At 43.8% G+C, this 23,469-nt stretch overlaps 1 protein-coding gene across 1 annotated transcript in view; it reads left to right on the forward strand.

Annotated features, from left to right (window-relative positions):
- The first annotated feature begins 3,311 nt into the window (after positions 1-3,311).
- The window catches only part of LOC147750805 (sodium-coupled monocarboxylate transporter 1-like), a 277,140-nt gene continuing 256,982 nt past the window's right edge, over positions 3,312-23,469 (forward strand). The window contains exon 1 of the mRNA XM_086918021.1: positions 3,312-3,967. Within this exon, the coding sequence (XP_086774147.1) occupies positions 3,617-3,967 (351 nt within the window). The 5' untranslated portion in view covers positions 3,312-3,616. The remainder of the gene's footprint in view (positions 3,968-23,469) is intronic.

Consider the following 23,469-nt stretch of genomic DNA (forward strand, 5'->3'; position numbering starts at 1 on the left):
GCTTGTCTCCTTTCTGGTGAAGAATTGGCTTGGTAGTTTAGTCTGCCCTGTTCCCATGATGCACTGGGCCAGGGACAGACTGATTTGCATATAGCCAGGTTCTGAGCTGGGATGGTGCAGTGAGATAAATAACGGTGATGGATCAAGCCCTGATCTTTGGACTGGGTAAGAGTGGTCTGCTTAATTCAGACACTCTGTTCATCACCACTGCCTTTTCTGAATCGTTTTTGGCCACTATAGGTGTGGCAGGGTATACTCAGACATGAGTCCCTTTCTCACTGCACCATCAGGATTCAAGCAAGCCGGGCCGAAGACGGCTGAAATGCCAGAAACCGGTCCCCGGTAGCTTGTCTCCTTTCTGGTGAAGAATTGGCTTGGTAGTTTAGTCTGCCCTGTTCCCATGATGCACTGGGCCAGGGACAGACTGATTTGCATATAGCCAGGTTCTGAGCTGGGATGGTGCAGTGAGATAAATAACGGTGATGGATCAAGCCCTGATCTTTGGACTGGGTAAGAGTGGTCTGCTTAATTCAGACACTCTGTTCATCACCACCCCCTTTTCTGAATCGCTTTTGGCCACTGTAGGTGTGGCAGGGTATACTCAGACATGAGTCCCTTTCTCACTGCACCATCAGGATTCAAGCAAGCCGGGCCGAAGACGGCTGAAATGCCAGAAACCGGTCCCCGGTAGCTTGTCTCCTTTCTGGTGAAGAATTGGCTTGGTAGTTTAGTCTGCCCTATTCCCATGATGCACTGGGCCAGGGACAGACTGATTTGCATATAGCCAGGTTCTGAGCTGGGATGGTGCAGTGAGATAAATAACGGTGATAGATCAAGCACTGATCTTTGGACTGGGTAAGAGTGGTCTGCTTAATTCAGACACTCTGTTCATCACCACCCCCTTTTCTGAATCGTTTTTGGCCACTATAGGTGTGGCAGGATATACTCAGACATGAGTACCTTTCTCACTGCACCATCAGGATTCAAGCAAGCCGGGCCGAAGACGGCTGAAATGCCAGAAACCGGTCCCCGGTAGCTTGTCTCCTTTCTGGTGAAGAATCGGCTTGGTAGTTTAGTCTGCCCTGTTCCCATGATGCACTGGGCCAGGGACATTCTGATTTGCATATAGCCAGGTTCTGAGCTGGGATGGTGCAGTGAGATAAATAACGGTGATGGATCAAGCCCTGATCTTTGGACTGGGTAAGAGTGGTCTGCTTAATTCAGACACTCTGTTCATCACCACCCCCTTTTCTGAATCGCCTTCATGTGGTGGGCCAGATGTCCTGGAACCAACATAGAACATCACAACCATGTTTTCCAGCTTACAATAAGGTACCATAAATGAAAGCGCATAGCTTTCAGATTGAATCATTTACTAAGGTGCAACAAAAGTGGCATTTAAGGAGGGACCATCAAGAACTTATTCAATTTCACTGCTGGTGTTGTCTGTAGGTGATTGTATGAGTATTTAATATAGGATGATTATCGCTTAAGTTATCATTATTCATTGTTATTGTGACCAATGAATTTTGAACACTTCCCTATTTTGATTGACATAGGCTTTTAATGACTTGCAGTCTCTCTTGACCAACATTATAAGAACATTTCCCAGTAGGCAGAAGAGTTTCCAAACAATGTTTGTTAGACGATCCAATAATACCATTGCCATGAAAGCTCCTAAACAAAAATGAATTTCCACTGTTAGGAAGTGATGGTCGAGACTTGTTCAGTTATCCCAGAATACATGAGTGCTGAGTCTCTTCAGAAGTAGAAAAACACATTGTACAGAAAAATAATAGCGTTCCTCACTCGTATGCTGCTCAAACTAGTCAAATTAAACCCCACACGTACTGTGAGTTTACACAATCTATGGTGGGTTGTATCCCTCTATTGTTCCGATCATATAAGGCACTTGTGAAACTGAATCCGCCTTTCCTCCTCCTATGCACTTCAATCATCACACCCCTCCACCACTACTGCTAGTGACTTCTCACATCTATTTGACCCACCGCCAGTCACTGCCTTATGTTCACGGTCTCAGCCACCATATTTTGTCTATTTGTGAATTACCCAGGACTACCAAGGATTGTGTCACTTTGCAATCCTTTCATGTGTGACTTATTGAAGTACACGCAAATCAGGTACTCTCTCTTTGTCTGACATTCCTTGGAGTAACATGAAGAAGGCATAACTTAAAAATGTGCCTTCTACAAACAAATTTATAAAATTAACCTGTAAAACGTAACTGTAAAAAACGACTCCTTTCTCTATGTCACTCTGTTTCTCTTCTTCTAATTCCTTATCACTCTCCAAGTATGAATCCGTTCTGCTTTACACTGCTGAGCCTAGGGTTTCCTACAGAGAAGCAGCCTGCAGGACATTCCATGGATTTTGTAGAATCCTTCACCCAGCCCAAAAAACGTTATCTCACATGAGAATTCAGTAAAACTGAAGAGTTTGGGAGACACTCGCACCCAAATCTTTCAGGCGCAATTTGGACATCTCACTGTCGCAGAGGCACTGGGATGTTAACTATGTTTCAAAGATGGTTTGGGAAGGTAAACAAAACTAATATTTAGGAGACGTGTGTGTTCAATTTTTCCATTAGTTCCTTATGGAGAGCGAGGTTTTTCTGTTGCTGATAAATAACGATAAACAGGACACAACTAATACGCGTGCTCTTTTTCAGGGAATCCGTTGTCATAGCACAGATGGCCGAACAATCAAGCCTAGTCCAGCCAGTGCGTATCGCCTGGCTTAAGTAGTTTCTCTCCGTTTCTCTTTTTATTAAAGTATTGATGCCTTTTTTTTTTTTTTAAAAAAACGTTTTTTTTATCTCCCTGTTGTAGAAGTGTCGCTGGAAAGAGATACTCCCTACTGCCTATGCAAGAGGGGTTCGACCACACATCAAGGTCAGTGCAAGGAGACTGTAGGCTGTCAGCGCGCTCTGTGGGTTGCATTCATGTGCAATGAGACAGGTGTGCGAAAAAATATAAAAAATAAGCCCTCATGAGGATGTCCCTCCAGGGACTTTGATTTATGTTTTTATATTTAAAGTGTCTTATTTGTTTGCACCTGTTCTTCCTCTCAGTAATCTTTGCGTGCTTCACTTTTAATTAATCGAAAATATGCGCTTACCTGAACTTTTTTTGGCAAGAATCTGATCGTGGCAGTGCAAGCAGCTGATTCACCGGTTCGGAGGGGGGGAGGAGTTCTCGTCCTGACTTTCCTGTGTGTTGTGTTAGAAGGCACTGTTTGCTTTAGGCTGCCTTTCTGTGAGCAGTTGTGAAAGAGGTATCAATTGCGGTTTTGTCCTTAAAGACGGGATGACATAAATAGGGGAAGCCTGCTATGGGGCGCCTGGAGGCGAACTTGCAGGAGTCGTTGGTGCCGACGGACTCGGGCTCGCTCTCTTCAACTACTGTCTTCTGTTTCTACCCTTTTCAGCGTTAACTCAGGAAGCAAGAACTCTTCATGTGGAAGATCAGCATTGAGAGCAGCGGGACAACAGAAATAGATAACTCTTCCCAGGTGGCAGAGGCAAAAATAAAGTACATCAAGGTGTAGCTCTCTGGAAGCCTTTCGTTGGTTGTCTTGTTCTAAGCTCTGGTGGACAATGTCGGTCACTGGTGTTATCCACACCTTCTCTGTCTGGGACTATGTGGTCTTGGCTGCCATGCTGGTCATCTCTGCCTCTATTGGGCTATATTACGCCTTTGCTCACGGTGGGCAAAAGACAACATCAGAATTCCTGACCGGGGGAAGGAGTATGAGTGCCCTTCCGGTGGCACTGTCCCTCACTGCCAGCTTCATGTCCGCAGTGACCATCATGGGTACCCCTGCAGAAGTCTACCGCTACGGAGCAATATATGCCCTATTTGCTTTTAGCTATGCTTTTGTGGTCATCATCAGTGCCGAGATTTTTCTCCCTGTTTTCTATCGACTGGGCATTACTAGTACCTATGAGGTAAGAGGCTGGAGTTGGGCCATACCAACATTTGAATAACTATTCAAACATAATATAATGTGTCATCCTAAACATTTACTTAAGATGTGTTCTATTATATCTTCAGACTTGACAAAACATGTTCTCCTATTAATCGAAAGTTCACAGGTACTGTGTTCACAACCCAGGGCAGTATTCTGTAACAGAAATGTTTTGCAAAAATCCATTTTCTATTTCATAAAGTTACAGAATTCCTAATGAAAGAAAGTTCGAAAGTATTAATTTTAATAATATTCTGAAATTGAAGAGCAGTGTATTGTTAGAGCTGCATGACACGAAGATGGAGTCTGTTGATAGTCACTGATGAGGATGAGAAGTGTAGTATTGTCATTTTCAAGACTCTGTGTAAGGTACAATAAGTGGGAAAAAAAAACTCACACCATGAAAGGCACGCCTACAAACAAGAGTGCATATTTGTTCCAAAAATCCAAAGAATTCTTTGAATACTGTAAAGTGTCGTAAGAAATGTTTGAGGGGGACACATGTTAAAACGGGGTCCCAAAATTAGCTTTGCAGTTGGAGCTATCATTGAATTATTGCACAAATAGATACCAGCAACTACTGGACGGATTTACACCAGACACATCAGACAGAAAGCTTTGCTTTACCCTTAAATTCCTTTATGATTTAGTGAACATTCGTATGGTACTTTGTGAATAAAACCCTTTAAAAATGTTGATGCTACATTAATAATCCATTTCCCAAATGTATTCATGAATTGAAATTTGAATAAAAATGAAACCTGACTGGCTGAGATGCTTTTCAGCTCTCACTACAGACAGTTTTAACTGGCTATTGCTAGAGCTTATGTCATCAATTTATCAAAAGGAAGCATAAAGACGTATAGGCAGACAGAGCGCGAGAGGGCTTTGAGTGATTCCTGGTAAGCCATTGGTGTTCATGAGTTTTCCGCTGTTTGCCATTGATTGGATGTGCTGTCCATCAAGGTGGTTACATTGTCCCAATTGCCACCATTGTATTCCCCTTAGCTCTAGGTGAGAGGCTCATGTAGTCCTCTTTAGGTTAGGGTTTTGACAGGACAGCCGTCAATCAGACCTATTGTCTTTCATGTGCTTACAGTGGGTTTTGAATCCTTATCCTTCAACCACTTGCATCTTATAGTCATCCTCCTAAGTCACGGGCATGATGCGTTGTCGATCATGTCTTACCCCACCTCAGTGGAGTATTTCTTTTTCACACATTACTATTGGTTGTTTGAGTTTATATGCCGCCTGCAAATGAGTGCTTTCCTTGAACTGCATGAGGGACTATTTTCTCACTGGTGCAAACTTTAAAGAAGATTGATATATCCTACCATATTTAACCTATCTCACCATAGCTAGACTACCAAACCTACAATACCTAACATACCACACATAACATATCATACCTGACTGTTAGATTTGGGGGTGTCTAGTGACAAATTGGGAACCTTGCCTCTATTCAGGGTAAGGGGATACACTCCTAAAATAGCCCCTCGCTCACCCCCTTGGTAGCTTGGCACGAGCAGACAGGCGTATCCCAGAGGCAGTGTGTAAAGCATTTATGACCACATACAGTAAAAGTAAAAGTATTCTTTATATAGACTTATCACAAGACCACAAACGACATAAATCCACAATACTGTACTTAAAACTGTAGGTTTAGCTTAGTTCTGTTCAGTTCTTAAATTGCAACACTTTAAGTCAATGTACCTTACGATGCGTTACGCTTCCACAACAAAAGTGTTGCAGCAATGGAAATGCGGCAAAGTTCCAGTGCAACGAAATAAAGAAGTGAAGATCTTCCAGATATGGCACGCATCTCCGATGCTGCGAGAAGTCTCGATTCGATGCGTCAGCTGTCGCGGCGACACTCTCGTTCCGCCATGCGACGACAACAGCTTCGGCTGTGACACTCTTCTCCGACTTTGCAAGACACTTCCGCACAATGCGACAACTACAGCAGCGACTTTCAAGATGCGACGACAGCAGCTCCGACGGCGGCACGCTTCTCTGTGGATGCGAGGCGCTTTTCTTGATGAGGTGCAATACGACAGTTACAGCGGCGACATCCAAGATGCAACGGCAGCAGCAGCAAAGGCGACACGCTTCTTCGTTGCAAGACGCTTCTCTCGAAGCTGTGCAATACGACAGCTACAGCGGTAACATCCAAGATGCGACGGCAGCAGCAGCAACGGTGACACACTTCCTCTTCGTTGCGAGACGCTTCTCTCGATGCAGTGCAATATGACAGCTACAGAGGTGACATCCAAGATGCGATGGCAGCGACGGCGACACGCTTCTTCCTCTTGAATCGCGCTTCCAGCTCCTTGCGACATGGAGTCCCTCAGAAGGCCCAAAACAGCAGCAGGCACTTCCCAAGGAACTCTGGGGAGCTGGGGGTTGAAGTCCGTTGTCCCTGAGACTTCAGCAGGAGGAAAGCTTTCTTCCAAGGCCTTGGAGATCCTTACAAACTGATGAAAGTACACAAAGCCCCTTTGTCTGGCAGTCAGACAACAACTGCAGGCCAATTTACCAAGCAGCACTTCAGCTTAGGGATAGTTTCTCCACAGTTTCTTCTGGTTCCACTCCTCAGCAAAGGTTTCTTTGTGATGTCCAAAAGTGATCTAAATTCTTGGGATCAGGGTCCCAATACTTATACCCCAAAATACTTTGTCCTCTGAGGGCAGTGGGGCCCTTGCCTAGTCCAAACCAGTTCTGGAGAACTCTGTTGACATGACTCCTTCTCTCCTTTCACAGTGCAGGGCAAAAACATCAGACGCATCACAGGAGATGGAGCCAGCATTGTGGAGAAAAGGCACAGCCCTTGAGCACTCTGTTGGCATGACTCCTTCTCTCCTTTCACAGTGCAGGGCAGAGACCTCAGACGCACCACAGGAGGTGGAGCCAGCACTTTGGGGGGTGGAGGCACAGCCCTATTCAGGTCCCAGGTGCAACTCCTCCCTCCCATCTAGATGCAGATCCCTCTATTCACCACATGGCTGACTCACCCTGTCTCCTGGAATTCCCCAACCCTGTCACCCAAACTCAAGACAAGGAATACATAACCTAGGAGAGGCAGGCTCTTATAGTAGGACATGAAAATACCTACTTTCTAAAATTGGTGTTTTCAAGCACAGAATGTTAAAACCAACTTCACTAAAAGATGTATTTTATCATTCTGAGTTCTGGCACACTAAACTCAAATTTCTACCATGTTCCCTGAGTCAGTTAGGGTTATAAGATGTAATAATCTAACTGCCCATTCTGACCTATGGAGAACAGGTAGCCTTGCAATAGTGAAAAACGAAAATTACTGTAATTTACTATTAGAACATGCCACACACACCAGGGCATGTCCTACTTTATACTTACAAAGCACCCTGCCCTTGGGCCTACCATAGGGGTTTCTGATATGAAGAAAAGGGAAGATTTAGGGACGGGCAAGTGGGTGCACTTGCCCAGTCAGCATGGCAGTACCAGACTGCACACAGGCACTGTAATGGCAGACCGGAGACACACTTTTACTGGCTGCTTCTGTGAGGGGCACAACCAGTGCTGCAGGCCCACCAGCAGCATTTGGATTTACAAGCCCTGGGCACACTCAGTGCACTGTACTCGGGTCTGACAAGTAAACCAAATAAGCCAATCACGGAGTCACTAATCCATACATCAATTTACAATATGGAGAGCATATGCATTTTAGCACTGATCAGCAGTGGTAAAAAGCCCAGAGTCACAAAACCAACACAAACAGGTCAGACAAAATATAGGAGGAAGGCAGAAAGTTCAGGGGTGACCCTACAAAAACGGCCAAGTCCAACACCAACCATCTACCATACCCTATCATTCATACATAACTGCCATACCTACCTCCCATATCTAACTACAATTCTTAACTTATTTTTACCTAACATAGATATCATAGCTAGCCAACCATACCTTCCATACTCACCTTCCATAAACTATCATATCTAACATAGCTAACCTAACATGCCTACCTCTAAGACATTGGGTTATGGTTGAGGGGGGTGAGAACCCTTCTCAAGCAACAGCCACAATCTTTGTCAAGGTGAACCACAAACAAGTCACTAAATTAACCTGTGCTTAACCCTCTGCTACCTTGGCACAAAGCAGTCAGGCTTAACATACAGGCAACATGTAAAATATTAATGCAGCACACAAACAATAATAAATTGAAAACGCAAAAAAAAAACACAAGCGAAATCCCACACCAATCTAGAAAAGGTGTGTATATTTTAATAAATAAAATGAGACCAGAATAACAAAAATCAGATCAGTAGAACTGGAGATATGCAATTTCAAAGTCTTAAGTGAGAATAGAGGCAAAAAGCACAAAGCAGCCACTAAGGTACTTTTGCCCTGGCTTACCGGCACAAAGTCACAAGTTCAGGCAGACTGCAATGGAGTAAGGGCCGGATACAGGACTTTATTCAGCCCACAGGACAGTGAAGCTAGTTGTACTTGGGCTGAGATTTGTGAAACTGCATTGCACTGCATCTTTTTGCGTCGGTCCAATAAGGTAATCGATTGAGAGTTACGAGGTGCTGCAAGGCCAGGTCCTGATTTGAGTTACATTGCACTGTGTCTGTTCCGATGAGGCAGATGATCAGGAGTTGCAATGTGAGGTCCTGCATCTAGTTACAACACGCTGTATGTGTTCCAATGAGGCCGCTGATCAGGAGCTACGAGGTGTTGCAAGCGATGTCCTGTGTCAAGTTGCATAGTGCTGCGTTGGTTTTGAGGGAACCCATTGTTGGACAAGGAGGAGTAGACTGATGCCAGCCAAGCGTCCAGGACCTGGGAATTGCTTGGGGATCAGGATTCACTCCGCTGAGGCACAGACAGGTCCATTTCAATCTGTTCAGCTTGGCAGTTGCAGGCCAGGTCTCTGGAGCTTGATATATCCCATGCAGGAGATCAGCCAGCTGGATCTTGGAGTCACTCTGGTGGTCCTGGGTTCAATGAGCAGGCCCATACTTCTTTCCTCAAGCAGCAGGGAAGCAGGGCAGTTCTTATATAACAAAGCAGCCATTGTAGAAGCAGGGCAGATGAGCAATTCATCTTCTGAGCCTTCCGCAGGTCCAGAAGTGATCTAATGAGTGGTTCAGGATGTCCAATATTTATACCTGGTGCCAGCCTATGAAGTCCTTATACTAGCCCTCATCTGGTTCTGGAAAGTTCTTCCTGTACCCTGTCAATGCTCCAAGTAGTCTGGGGTGTCAAAGACTAGTGCCAGGCTTCTCTGTGTGTTTGCTGGAGGTAGCCCTTTGAAATGTAAGTGGGGCAGTAAACAGCTCCACTCCAATCATCCAGGCAGGAAGGCCCACCCTGCCAACACTTTGTCTCTCTTTGTCTCACTGTCTAGGAGGAATACACAAAGGACAACAGCTAAGCTATTCATTATTCACAGTCATATGAGCCAGGTTACTGAAAGAAGACACAAATGGTTAGGACACGAACATGCCAAAATGATAAAAGTCAGAACAGAATTGTGACTTAATTTCTGACTTTTCAATTAAAGAGAATTTTACATTACAATTCATTTGAGTGTGAACATTATTTTTCTATCTGTTCCCAAACTTAAGTTATCACTTATTAAGAATAATAAGGTAACCTAATGTTATCCTGTGGGAGGGATAGCTTGCAAAAGTGAAAACTTAATTTAGGACTTTTTTCACTACCAGGACATGTAAAACGTAAACCCACATGTCCTACTTTTTAAATACCCAGCACCAAGTCTTATAAGCCTTTAGGGCTTATCTTGAGGTGACTTATATGTATCAAAAAGAAAGGTTTCAGCCTGATAAAAGGTTTATTTCATCAGGTAAAATAGAGTTTAAAACTGCATTCCAGGCTGCCGAAGCAGGGCTGAAACGTGTTTAAAAGCTATTTTATTGGGTGGCACAACGAGTGCTACAGGCCCATTAATAGCATTTAATTTACATGCCCTGGGTACTTATAGTATGTACCCTTTACTAGGGTCTGACATGTAAAAAGAACTGCCAAGTAGGCATAGGCCAATTTTACCATAATTTAGGGAGAGCGCAAGCACACTTTACTACCGGTTAGCAATGGTAAAGTGCAGAGAGTCCTAAAGCCAGCAAAAACAAATTCAGCAAAACAAGATGGGTGAAGGCAAAAGGTTTGGGGGGCTACTACCTAAGAGTGTTAGGTCTAACAATACCTACCGACAAAACCTACCATACATACATTCCATTATTACCATACATGCCTACCTACCATAATTACAATACCTTACCTTCCATTCCTAACCTAACATAGTATACCTGACCTAACATACCATACCTACCATACTTAATCCCTATTAATAATAAATTATATCCCATACTATCTACTATATATTACCTACCATACCTACTATAACAAACCTACCTCCACCTCTGCAGTGCTTATATCTTAAGCCTGTCCTGGCGTAGACTGCTATAGAAAATACTGGTGTCTATCCTGAGAGACCTCTAGTAATAGACTATAATACTGCAGCCTTCATGAGGAAGGTGATGATTGCTGATTTTGTAGGACATGAAAATATGAGTACCTTTGCTTCTTTAAAAATAACATCACCAATTAGGTTTACTAATGCTTGTTTCATCTGCTGGCAGTGCCATTTTGCCAACATTCCAGGGAAAAGTTAAAAAAACAGAAATGCAAATTTCCATCTAGTTTTGTGCTTGGGATGAACCAAAACGAGTATTTGGAATGAGCAAAAACTGTAGGGGCCTCAATGCCTGCCACGTCCTTAGCCACCTGTTTCGTAATCAAGAGGGCACAATGGGCCCTGCTTCAGAGGCTGCCACCGGGGCCTCCAACTTGATCTATAGTTGCATGCATACTCAGTTATCTTGACAGGGATGCCATACTCCATCACTCTTGATCTCAAGACACAATTTAGTTGCAATCCCACAAAATAATGATTTTTTCGGACTACACCAAACTAGTAGCTATGTAGCATTAACATTCGATGCATGCTGTTGTTCCTCGACAAACTTTAAGTTATCTTCCAATCCAAGACTTTCTCCTTTGATAACCCGGAGACAATGTTTCAGTGGGCCAATGAGCGGTACCAGCCTAGATCACACACTCCACCTCCTCTGTCAGTGGCTACTCCAGTGGGCACCAGGCCGGCCCTCCCCAACCCTCCCCAATACAATCAAGGAATAAGGGTAACAACAGAAACCGCTTGCTCTCCTCCTGGTGCAGGAAACCCGAGGACGCAACTGAAACACCCAGTTCCCATGCTGAGTTGTTTGGCACAGTTTTGATACCTCCAGATGCAGAGATGATGCGATCTGCCTCACTTGTCATGTACCTGCCTAACGAGCTTGGGGCAGGCCAATGTGTGGAACTGTTACCATGTGCGGCATGCATACCCAGCTCCCTGCACCGCCAGCAGCTGAGGTTGAGTGACTACACGTACAATTTATATTTGTTTCAGGGACGCAAGGTGTGGACCGCAACAACAGGTGGACCCCCCCATGTGTGACCTCTCTCGCCAGATGGAACCTGGACTCTGATCAGTGGACTCCGATATTAGTTTGTTAGGGGTGGGAATAATTTGGACCTGGCAGTACCGGCACCCCGTTGGCGTCGGAGGCTGTCCTGCCCCGCGATACGTACTTCATTTTCTTGAAGTATAGGTTGGGGGTGGTTGGGATGACTATGGTTATTGTTCTAGTTAATACTATTGTTTATAGCTTTTCTTTAAGTTGATGGCGCGCTCCAGCTACATTCAATAGATACTGCTCCACAGACCACCAAGACTTCTACTTTGATGATTTTGAAAGGTCTTTCAAATATTTTTTGCCTGTTTTTCATAGAAAATCACACTAACGGGCAAGTAACCTCCATGCCCCAAGCCAGGTCCAAAATGTGAATAAAGAGGGGAGTATTCCTAGCATTCACTGTGAATGGCAGTCTTGTAGGTGGGCACCCTGAATATTGGCCCTAGAACATCGATAGGACATAATATCGAGGACAATACTAACGGAAAAAATATGGTCAGGTACACGTAACTCCACTTCTATGTATCTGTGCATTATATATTATCTCCATATTGATTTCTATCATTCGCTTGAATCTATTTTAGGCTAAATCATTGAACCCAGGGAGAAATGCAACTAATTGCACAAGCCACGCAAGTAATAAAATAGAAGCAAGATCCCTCCAGGCAAATTCATTTGAGACATGCTGCTTACGCAATCGGCTTCAGTGGTGAGAGAAAGCGACTATAGCAGCGCTATAAATCACCTTTAACACATTAACACACAGGCACCTAGCACATTGCATACTTGCCAAAATGAGTAATTCTTTTAATTAGATCTTGTAATTCAAGTAGGCATCTTCACCAGGCAATTGATATCCGCATGGGAATCGTTTAAGATGCAGAAAACAACTAAAGCTGAAGTTTAGCTCCCACATGCACAAGCTAAACCAGACACACCCATCACTTCGGCATCGACTAATATCCAAGGAAAGTCACAGAATGTACTGGCGCAGTACCGTTGATTTGTTGGGTCTCCCAGATAACCAGTCGGCTTTGTCCACAGTGCTGTAGCAGAAACAGAAACCCTGGACTGAAGGAACCAACTGTACAGGAATTCCTAAGCCACTTACACTTCCCACACCGACAAACAAATCAGATGATTACCACAGCCAGCATGAAAAGATCACCGGCAAGCACACTGGAAACATGGCGGAACATGGCAGGAATCCAAAATAAAATCTCTAATATAGAAACTGTCAAATACTTGAGAAATATCTACATCATTGCTATGCTGCAGACCTGGGCAAAGAACTCTGTGCCCTTAATGGGATTTTTGGAATACATCAATCCAGCTATCTGAACCAGCTCCACGGGCAGAACTAAAGGAGGGCTCTTGATGCATGTCTCAGCACACCTGAACGCAAAGGTAGAATAGATGCACTCCTAGAAACCCCTGCTGCAGGGCGTCAAAATAGAAAATTGTATATGCGGTGACGTATGGCCGCTTATCCTGCCATATACATCAACACAGCATCCAGGCACAAATGTGTTATCCTTTAAAACATTTAAATAGTCATGAACAACCTGATGAAGGACCACAACAAACCCCATATGATATTTACTGGGGACTTTAATTTAAATCTTCACCACACGTGAACCACAGAAGAAAATGTCATAGCACAAACGATGTATGGAATATTCCGGAGCAAGCAGCCCTGGCTTTAAGACGAAACCACTTCCAAGGCTCCCGCCCAGCCTCCCTTCTAACTGCTCTAGGCTTGAGTGTACTGAACGGAAGATGTCCAGGTGCCAGGCCCCCTGCCCAGACATCCATCTGACATGTACACCAGGTGCCACACTCCCATCACAGTGTGTTTCTCCTCTACCCCCTCTTTAATAACACTAGCTACAGGATCTAATAAAACCTAGCTTCCACGTAGGCAGGTATTTTGTAACTCACTTGTCTAACCCCTCCACTCCCAAATCACTAATCACTTTGTAGTCCACACCCTACACAGTGCTCCTACATCTCCTGTGGTCGTAGCACACCCGTCTCGCAGCGGGGCATGAAAAACCCGATGAAGCATGCCACCAAGGTGAGGAACCTTTCCATCGACTGAGCCAACAGGGGCTCGCTAACCGAAGGCTGGTGGTCTGCCTCTCTCCAAATGCGGCAGACAGACCAAGGGTTTAGTAAATAGGGTACTTTGTCACACTTACAATGAAGCACCCTGTCCCCAAAACTCTAAATCCCCCCTAGGATGTCCTATTGTGTCTCGGGCAGGCGGAAGGCATATCATAATTGCTTTTGGTGACCAGTCGTTAGGTATATTCTTTGATTATCATGGAAATCTTTTTAGATTCACTCCAAAACATGCCCTTGAGGATGGTATTTTTCTGCTGCCACATTGTCACCTATATTGATTGCTTTCTGGTAGCAGGCCAAGCCATGTCCTTCCTAGAAACCCTCTATTGAGGACAACAGCCCCGACCTGGCTTGGATTTTAGACTTTTAGTGTGCACTTGGCTAATTGGAAGTGTGCTTTTGACCAAATGCCAAAGACTGTGATATAAGACTTATTTGTTCCTGCATTGTGAAAGATTTGGGGGAGATGTTCTTAGTTAGGAGAATATGTTGGCATGACTGGTTTTGCATAAACATGCAGTACCAGCTTGGTAATGAGGAGCAGGAAGCAACATTGGTCAGCCGCTTGCCTCTTAGAAGTACAGAAGTGACTTTGGAGTTGGATGAGAGTGAAAAGTAAAAGAATGGGAGCAAAAAAAGAGGCAACAATAAGATAGTTTATGAGGACCCTTGTCTAGTACCAGTTACCTTGAAAAATACGCATGAGATAAGGAAGTTTCAGCTGCATGGCACTTCCAAGCACTTGATGGGATGAGTGAATAGGAACAAGGTGGCAACTTTTAAGGCACTTTTCATTTAGTGAGCAGATCTGCATTGGTACTTTGCAGCTTCCCATGACCCAAACCCAAAGCATATGATTTTGGGCTGCTCTATAGCGGGTTGCTAAAAGGATGAACCATAAGTGACGAATGAATGGAGAGATAAAATGATGGAGGAACATTCTTTAAAAAAAAAGATCCATCCATCCTGCTTTTATTCCTTGCCCTCACTTACTAATCACTAAGGGCCTCTTTGAGAGGCTGGGGGATGCCCCATCTGTTGATATCACAGTTCCTTCTTCCCATTTTAAGATGGTGGAACAAGAGGATTCCAACAGCGTAGATTCAGCAGGTCTCACCAGCACTTGACCTGACGGTCCTGTTTGTGGACTGCCAGGTTATTTTTTTTCCTGATCGAGATGCCATGCGAGTAGGGAATGCAAACAGAGGCTCGGACGTGCCTGGAGAAAACTCCCTACACACTAAAGCCATTGTTTTTTGTATTCCCGAAACAAACTCCCGTGTTGCAAGTTTATTTAAGTAAAACAAAAAAAGCATGCCAGCCTGGCTAAATAACATGGCACTAGCTCAGCATATTGGTCTGCTTTGCCTATAATGACTCCACTGCACCTTTGGGTGCACTGTATTCATTGTGACTGTCGGAGCGCTAGTTGGGGATGTCAACAAATGAAGCGTGGTCTTCTGGCTTTGAGGGGGGGAGGGCTGAACATAGGCGCTAGAAGTAGAGGTGCGGGGGTGCTGCAGCAACCCCAAAATAACCAGGCTGGAGTTCAGAAGATGAATGAAAAATAACGATGCCTTTGAATGTTGTTATTATCTTGTCTCAGAGGTCAAATGTTATGCTCTGTCTTGTGACAAATGAATGCTTTTTCTTTTAACATTGGAGATTTATGTTTACTTTTCTTTCTCTGACTGTAAAGTGAGCGGATTTTGTGATGCGAACTATGTGACAATGTTGCTGAGTGTGAAAGGAAACACAAACTAAAAAAAGGGTCAGTGTACTGTAGGGGTAAATTCATAAAACAACATTCATACCAAAATGAAATAATACATTTTCACTGGGATATTGACTCACTTTAGCAACAATTCCTTTATAGATTCATTAGATGAACCTGTCTGCTTATCTGGTAACATTCCATCATCTTGATAGGTTTCTGGACAAAAAGTATTGGAAAACAACACAAATTACAACATATGAAAATAAATTACTTTTCACATTGTACAAGTGTCCACAGGGTACGGGAAAGTCTAATTATCAAACGTTTCATCTCCTTCCTTCAATTTTATTGTTTCGCACAAAGAGAATGCATTTTCAGTCCAACTTGCATTCCACTGGGAGGTAGTCACACAATAAAGTCAGCCCTAGGGCAACCACCTCTCAGAGTTCTCTTTATGACTGTGTTATCTAAGGCTCATTCTATTTTATTGGACTCTTTCAATTATGGGCCCGACACGTTTCAGTCATCCTTATTAAAGGCCTCCTCAGGACCAGGAAGACTGGCGGACCTAAATCTTTTATGAAATTTTCAGATTTCAACAATGAGCATTTTGGGGGTGAAGCTTCTTTAGGGACATTCTTTTTACTGTCCCATCACTATGAGTGATGAAAAGAATTGTCTGCGTGTTAGTGTGTATGTCATTTTTCTCCATCCTTGCTCAACTCCATTCAGTTTACCAGCAGTGCCTGGTGTCTGGTCCTGTAGGAATCTGGCGTTCCCTTTGAAACTCTTCAAGTTGTCAGAATTATCCCACTAAGGATTGTTGAAAGAGCATGAGCAGCCCTTGCTGGCTCTATTGTTGCTAGTGTCCCTTTCTGTTGCCTCAGAGACTCCTGTTTTGGTCTCTGAGTGTTTTCATTATTGCAAGGCGTGTGGAGCACGTTTCAGGTAATACCATTCCCTCTGGTTGAGGGATTTATAACATTTGGTTTTTAACCTGGAAATGAGACATAGCTTGCAGAGTTGGTATTTAACCGTGTACCTCAATGAATTTTGGCAGGATTGTCCTGCAGGAATCCATCACTGGAAAACCATGGGTGTGATAAATATTTCACAACTCATAATTATTATTCACTCACGTTTGGACAGGATCGGAATCGAGCCCTCAACTTATTACTACGACCAATGTGTTTTCCTGATACTGTGAGACATTGGGTGGTAGGATATGTTTGCTTGCCATTCTGCAAGACTTAGTTGATGGCAAGGCCCTGCAGGAAGCAGATCTATGGAAGGTGGCATGATCTTTCAGTTTCTATGACGCCATAACCGATCGCTCATGCAGAAAACACCAGCATAGGTCATTGAGAAGGAACAGTCACATTCTGAGACCATCATTTTCCTGTACTAGTATGACAGGTCTGTGGTATTCTGTCTTATGTCATTAATAGAATGGTAGTAGGTCATATAGAATGTTGTGGGGTTGAGTAATTAGAAGGAGAGAAGAGTTGGGGTTGAGTAATTAGAAGGAGAGAGGAGTTCGGGGAGATCGGTTGTTTTATCGTGTCTCTCATTCGTGGTTGTCAAGCTGTTCTTCATTTGAATAAATCCTCACTTGAAACCTACTTCTTCGCAAGCTTCTTACCACAAGGTCCACATTCCTACTTTATTTTATCTGTTTATTTTCTGATTTTGTACAGTCTACTTACCAATTCAAAACAGCTTTAGACTTCTTGACAAAGGGGAAAGGTTTATAGGAGATCCATTGTCAAGGGGCTTTGGGCCAGCCCAGCAATAGATAGCCAGGCAAAGATGGATTTTCAGCACCCAATACAATTTAAGAAAATCTGGTTGAAGTCTCGGACATAGGGGCAGAAAGTTCCTGAGACAGCGGGTAGTAGATAGGGGAAGGTTGATCTTAGATTTCTGGTCAGCTGTTAAACTTGGTGGTCGTGGCTAAATCATTCATCCTCACAAGTTCAATAAAGTGAAAGAAAATGCGTTTGGTAGCACAAACCTCTAATTTACTGTGTATGAAGACCCAACGGTTTAAGAGCTACTATATAAAACATATAAGTTTGTTGCAAGATTTCCCAAAACGTGCTTCTGGTCATTCAAATGGTGTCTTACATGACTACCTCTAATTACCTATTGTCAGCATACTCCTATTGTAACACAACTGTAAGAAGATGTTTCATTCGGCCAGACCACATAAATTGCCCTATGCCGTTCAATTTGGCAATAGCATTTGCCTGGGCAAGTGCTAGCACAAACGGCACATGCACCACCGAACTACCTTGAAAATGATATTTTGCAATAGTCAGTGCAAATGGCAAATAAAGACGAATGCAGAATTGCCAAGAACCTATACAAAATTGTAACTTTGATAAGTCTTGCCTTTTAATTGTCTTATTTAATGTGGAGTTGATGTTTAACAAAAAAAGAAAAAGAAACCATTGGCAATTCCATTAGGGCAGGCTTATAAATGAAACTTCATCTTCAGACATTGAAATGAAATGAAATGAAAATGGGATTTATAGAGCGCTACAGTTGCCCTGAGGCGTTTAGGCGCTGAAACTAAAACAGAAGATGCCCTCAGGAGTTTACTAGTTACTGAAACAAAAAGGTTTTGAGCTGTTTCCGGAAACTAGTTAAGTTGGAGTTATCTCGCATCTGCAGAGGAAGGGTGTTCCACAATTTAGACACATTGTACGAGAACGAACGTCCTCCTGCTCTGGCTCTAAAGATTCTTGGGATTTTGGCTAGTGATGCGGTTGAGGAACGAAGTGCCGTGTTGGGCAGATAAGGAGAAATCAGGGAGCAGTTGATTTCTGGGCCCTTTTTCCAAAAGGTCTGGTGGGCAATGCATAGAGCTTTAAACTTCACTCTGTCCCTAACAGGAAACCAGTGTAGGGTTCTTAGGCCAGTTTTTATTGAGGTCCTCCGTGGGACTCCCAATAGCGCACGGGCAGCACAATTTTGAGTGCGCTGAAGTTTTTGTAGGGTGTAATCTGGTGCTCCAAGATAGAGGGCATTATTAAAGTCCAGACGGGATTGGACAAGGCCCTGTATGATTATTTGTCTGGCCTCAAATGGAAGAAGGGGAAGAATTGTTTTAATCACCCTAAGGAGGCCAAAACAAGTGGCCGACACCTTGGTGGCCTGTGTTTTGAGGCTCAGCGACTTCTCGAGCCATACCCCCAGACTTTTAATGTTATCTCTCGGGGGTGGGGCCGCACCCATGCTTGCGGGCCATATGAGCTCCAGAGTAGAAGGAGCCGCCGGGCCCAGGAGCATGAGCTCAGTTTTGTCGTCGTTGAGCTTCAGACATGAGCTCATCATCCAGCTCTTTACATCCTCCAGGCAAGCCGCTAGATTGAGCGGTGATTGGAGGCCGCTCTTCTGTGCAAGGGAGACCACCAGCTGGGTGTCGTCCGCATAGGAGATGATATTGACACCATGCAGACGAACAATCCCAGCCAGCGGCCTCATGTATGCGTTGAAGAGCGTAGGGTTCAAGGATGAACCCTGCGGGACTCCGCACCCCAAAGGCCTACTTGATGACACGAATGTGCCGTCAAAGACCTGGAAGGTTCTGTCCGATAGGAAAGACTCGAACCAGACCAGGGCTTCTCCGGACACTCCTAGGTCGGCGAGACGGTTCAACAGAATTTTATGATGAACCGTGTTAAACGCGGCACTCAGATCGAGGAGGATCACTGCCACTGACCCCCCCCGATACAAGATCCGTCTCGCCTCCTCAGTTACGGCCAGTAGAGCGGTCTCTGTCCCGTGTTTTGGGCGAAAGCCCGTCTGGGAAGCATCGAGGAGATGGTTTTCCTCGAAGAAATTCGTCAGAGTGGTATTGACGTGTTTCTCCAAGATCTTAGATACCCATGGGAGCAGAGAAATCGGGCGGTAATTGCCTGGGTTAGCTGGGTCGAGAGAAGGTTTTTTTAATAAGGCCCGTACCATTGCATGTTTCCAGGACGCTGGTACCATCCCACTCAAAATGGAAGAGTTCAACAATTCCAGAAGGGTAGGGAGAATGGTTTTGCTAGCCAGCCCCAGTGAGCCCAGTGGAGCAGGGTCACATGGAGAGCCGGTTTTTATATGTTGTGCTAGACTCTCCAATGTTTCCAGTTTCAACAGAGGAAGGGACTCCAGCTTATTGTCCCTGTCCAAAGCTGAGTCCAGGCGTTGAGAGGATGAATCATTGGTGAGTTTAGGACTCAATAAGTAATCATAAATGCACTATGTTCCTCATCCTTGCTTTCAGAAATCATTCATCTAACCACTGACACATTCTTGCATTCACCCATGTACCTATACACATAAAAAACCACAAATTGAACACGCACCTGCAAGATAAAGTAAAAGAATAACAGTAGAAAAAGAAAACATGGCGGTAACGAACAAAATGCAATATAAAAATAAAATGGACCATATCAGGTGGTTGTCTTGCAATGATATTGTACATAGTGCAACATAATTTTAAAGTTCTTGTATAGCAGTCTGTTTTGAAGCAAATTATTCGCTATTGTGGAATAGTACAACAATGATTGATATAGACACTACCATTCTAAAATGACTCCTAGATTTAGAAGTAGTGAAAGCTCGTGATGCAGTGCACTGCAGATGAAATGAGCATCTCGACATCCCAGAGAGCTGCAATACACACTATAAAAATAAATATAATAGAATGGGAAGGAACAAATGAAAGAGTACCTATCAAAAGACAAAATGGAAAATAAAGGACTGGCTCACCAGCCTTGGCATTGAAGCGCACTCATTTTCAGGTGAATGTGCACCCTTGATCAAGCAAAAGGCGGTCCCTCATGGAGCAATAGAGCCAATGGCTATAGTTGGCTGACTCAATTCTTCCATCCAAGACAGCATGCAACTTAGGGCAGACTATGAACAACACTTGAACAGACCAATGGCAGAAGAGGGGTGACTCAAAGCCCCTATATATGGATCTACGTATGAATATGTATGCACTTTTTAAGAATTTGTTTTGTAAGAGGGTGTAGCAAAGACTATTATAGTGCAAATCTTCAACCCCTAAGGTTTGTCAAGGGGGTCAATCAACAGCCTACTAAGGTAAACTCTGTAATTCTCTGTAATTCTAATTCTAAATAACAAAATGCCTGTCTACAGCCTCTACTGTGGTGTGATAATAATCCACTCTAGAAAGGCTGCTATAGGCTTTTATAAATAAGTCAGATCTACTGCGGTTGTCATAACAATTCATAATAAACAGATCAGGCATGTAGCATCAAACATGCATTTTCCTAATCAACCAATCAGACCTAGAGCCTTTTTTGTTGGCTCTTCCGATTATCAACCCAAGTTTCTGTATTGAGCATTAGCATTCCCACAAGCCAGTCCAACAGGCATACAGTCATAGAATGAAAATTAAGTACAAAATGAAAGTTGGGAGGGCTCTTGAATTGTAAATACTCTTTAGGCCCTTTCTGAAGGAGAGCAGGTTTGGTGAATCTTTTAGCTTTATTGGTAGCTCATTTCACCATCTAGTTGTGATGGTTATAAAGCTTTTTCCACCCCATCTCTGGAGTCAGAAATTCAATACTTTCACCAGCTTCAGAGAGGCGGACCGAAGGGTGCGTGGTGATATATACCATTGGAACCGATTTGCCAGATAGACTGGACCTAGATTATGTAGCGCTTTGAAGGCGATACAGAGTGCCTTCAACTTCATTTGATTCTCCATAGGTAACCAGTGAAGAGTGTTGAGGGCATGTTTGGCTGATGAATATTTGGATATGCCAAAGAGCAACCGAGCTGCAGAGTTTTGGAGTATCTGCAGTTTCACCAGTACTGCCTTGTTTGCCCCAACCAGAACCCTGTTACAATAATCGAGCTTAGACAGAACCAGTGCTGCCACCACTGTTTTCTATAGATCCAGTGGTATAAACGGAAAGATTTGCCTCAGAATTTTCAGAGTGAAGAAGGTAGTTGAGGTGAGCATCTTCACATGATGGGAAAAGGATAGAGTCGTGTCAAAATTACCCCAAGACGTTTGGCCTTGGTGGCTGGTATAGGAAGAGTGCCCAGCCTCGCGGCCACCATTCTATGGACCAGAAGGATGTATCTCTACCAAAAAGTAGGACATCGGTTTTGTTTGAATTTATTTTGAGGCAGTTCTCCGCCATCCAGCAGCTTACATGTCTCATACACTTGTCAAAATTGTGGGCGTGTCGCAATTTTTACTCAAGATAGATACAATGATCTGCGTGTCATCTGCATATGACACCAGCTCAAAGCTGTGAGATTTGATCAATCGGGCCAGAAGTGTGACATATACATTAAATAGGGTAGGGCTCAAGCATGACCCCCGTGGCACCTCACAAGGGAGCCTGAAGCAGTGTGACTTGAGACCCTCCACTTCCACAAATTATTCCAGATGTGATAAAAAGGACATAAGGAGGGCAAGGGCAGTGCCTGCTATCCCTATTTCCTGAAGACAATTTGTTAGGATACAATGATCTACCGTATCAAAGCCAGCCGACAGATCCAGCAGGATCAGGACTGCCAAGCCCCCTTCATCAACCGCACGTCTGATCTCTTCTGTTACTTCAATCAAGGCCAGTTCAGTACTGTGCTTACTCCAGAAGCCATACTGAGTTGAGTCCAAGATGCAACTGTTGTCGATAAAAGTGGCCAGCTCTTGATTCATATGTTTCTCAAGGACCTTCGCTGGAAGAGGCAGACAAGAGATAGGGTGGTCATTTTCCGGGTCCGTTTGGTCTAAGTTTGACTTCTTTAAGAGTGGAAGGATAGAAGTTTTTTTCCACATTTCTCGAAATATCCCTGTTTTAATGACAGCGTTGAGTAGCTCCATGAGTGGATGGGCGACTGCCTCCACAACAGTGTGGATTATCTTGAGGGGACAAGGATCCAACGGTGATCCAGATTTAGTAGCCAAGAGAAGCTTCATTATTTGTTCATAGGATACTGTATTGAAGTCTAAGATTTGGAGCAGACTAAGAAAAAATTGCATTTCGTCTACCATCAGGATTTGCCTGAAAGTGCAACTAACACCCAGAACTTTGCAACTACACTATCTGATCTATGAGATTGCAACTAATAAAATACAACCTAAAGGCTTTAACACAATTTAATAACAATCCATTCACAAATGCCTATTGGCTTTAACATGTGCTTTTCATAATAAATATTTCCGGACTGCTATCTTTGTCGTAACCTTTCATAATAAACAGATCAGACCTGCGATCTTCATTTTCACTATACCCAGCACAATCCTGCATTATTGAGCATATTTTTTCTACAAGGTAAACATGTGATGCAAGTCTTCAATGGAAGCACTCACCCTCTGCGCAATCGAATACTGTACTCAGTGTTTAATTTGAGGCTGTGGTTTCTGGTGCTCGGCACCTGCACTTAACCACATGGCTGCTAGGCGTTTTCCCGTCCTACGCTGAATATCCAAAATGACCATTATTCATGACGAGCTGGCCTTGTCATCCGCGCACGGCAGGTAAGCGCCATGACGAGCCCAGCTCGTCATTAGCTTCGAAGGGGTTAATTGTCAACACCAGCACTTACAACAGCTGTGACATGGTGCCACTATTTGCATAGTTTAGAGAAGAGCGGAACAGCAATTATTTATCAATTGAGTATACATTAAAAACAATGCATATCTGCCACCCAAGGCATTTTTATGGCTTTGGGGGCCTGGAATATTCTGAATGGTCACACTTGTAGCAGTGTGCTGGTCAGCTGTTGACTAGGTACTCTCATTGACAATGGTAGTAGTAGCAATGGGAGGTGCAAGCTGCAGAAGATTCTTGACTAGTGTCCTGGCACTTATATTTTACAAATTAAGCACTGGCTGTACTCAAGTTAATTAACATGTGGGTGGAGCTAAAGCTACTGTATCAGAAGTACTTCTGAAATCTCTCTTCTTATTGATCACATTGGTTCTGGCGACAGCAGTGCCGTCAAGCCAGACTTGACAAGCATTAAAAAAGAGTGTCCTGCATTAGTGCAAACTTACCCAGCATGGAATTCTGTGATCTGTTTCGTGATGTTTTGTGCAAGGTATCTGACCTT

This window comes from Lissotriton vulgaris, chromosome 1_1, assembly GCF_964263255.1.
Source record: "Lissotriton vulgaris chromosome 1_1, aLisVul1.2, whole genome shotgun sequence".
Classification (NCBI taxonomy): domain Eukaryota; kingdom Metazoa; phylum Chordata; class Amphibia; order Caudata; family Salamandridae; genus Lissotriton; species Lissotriton vulgaris.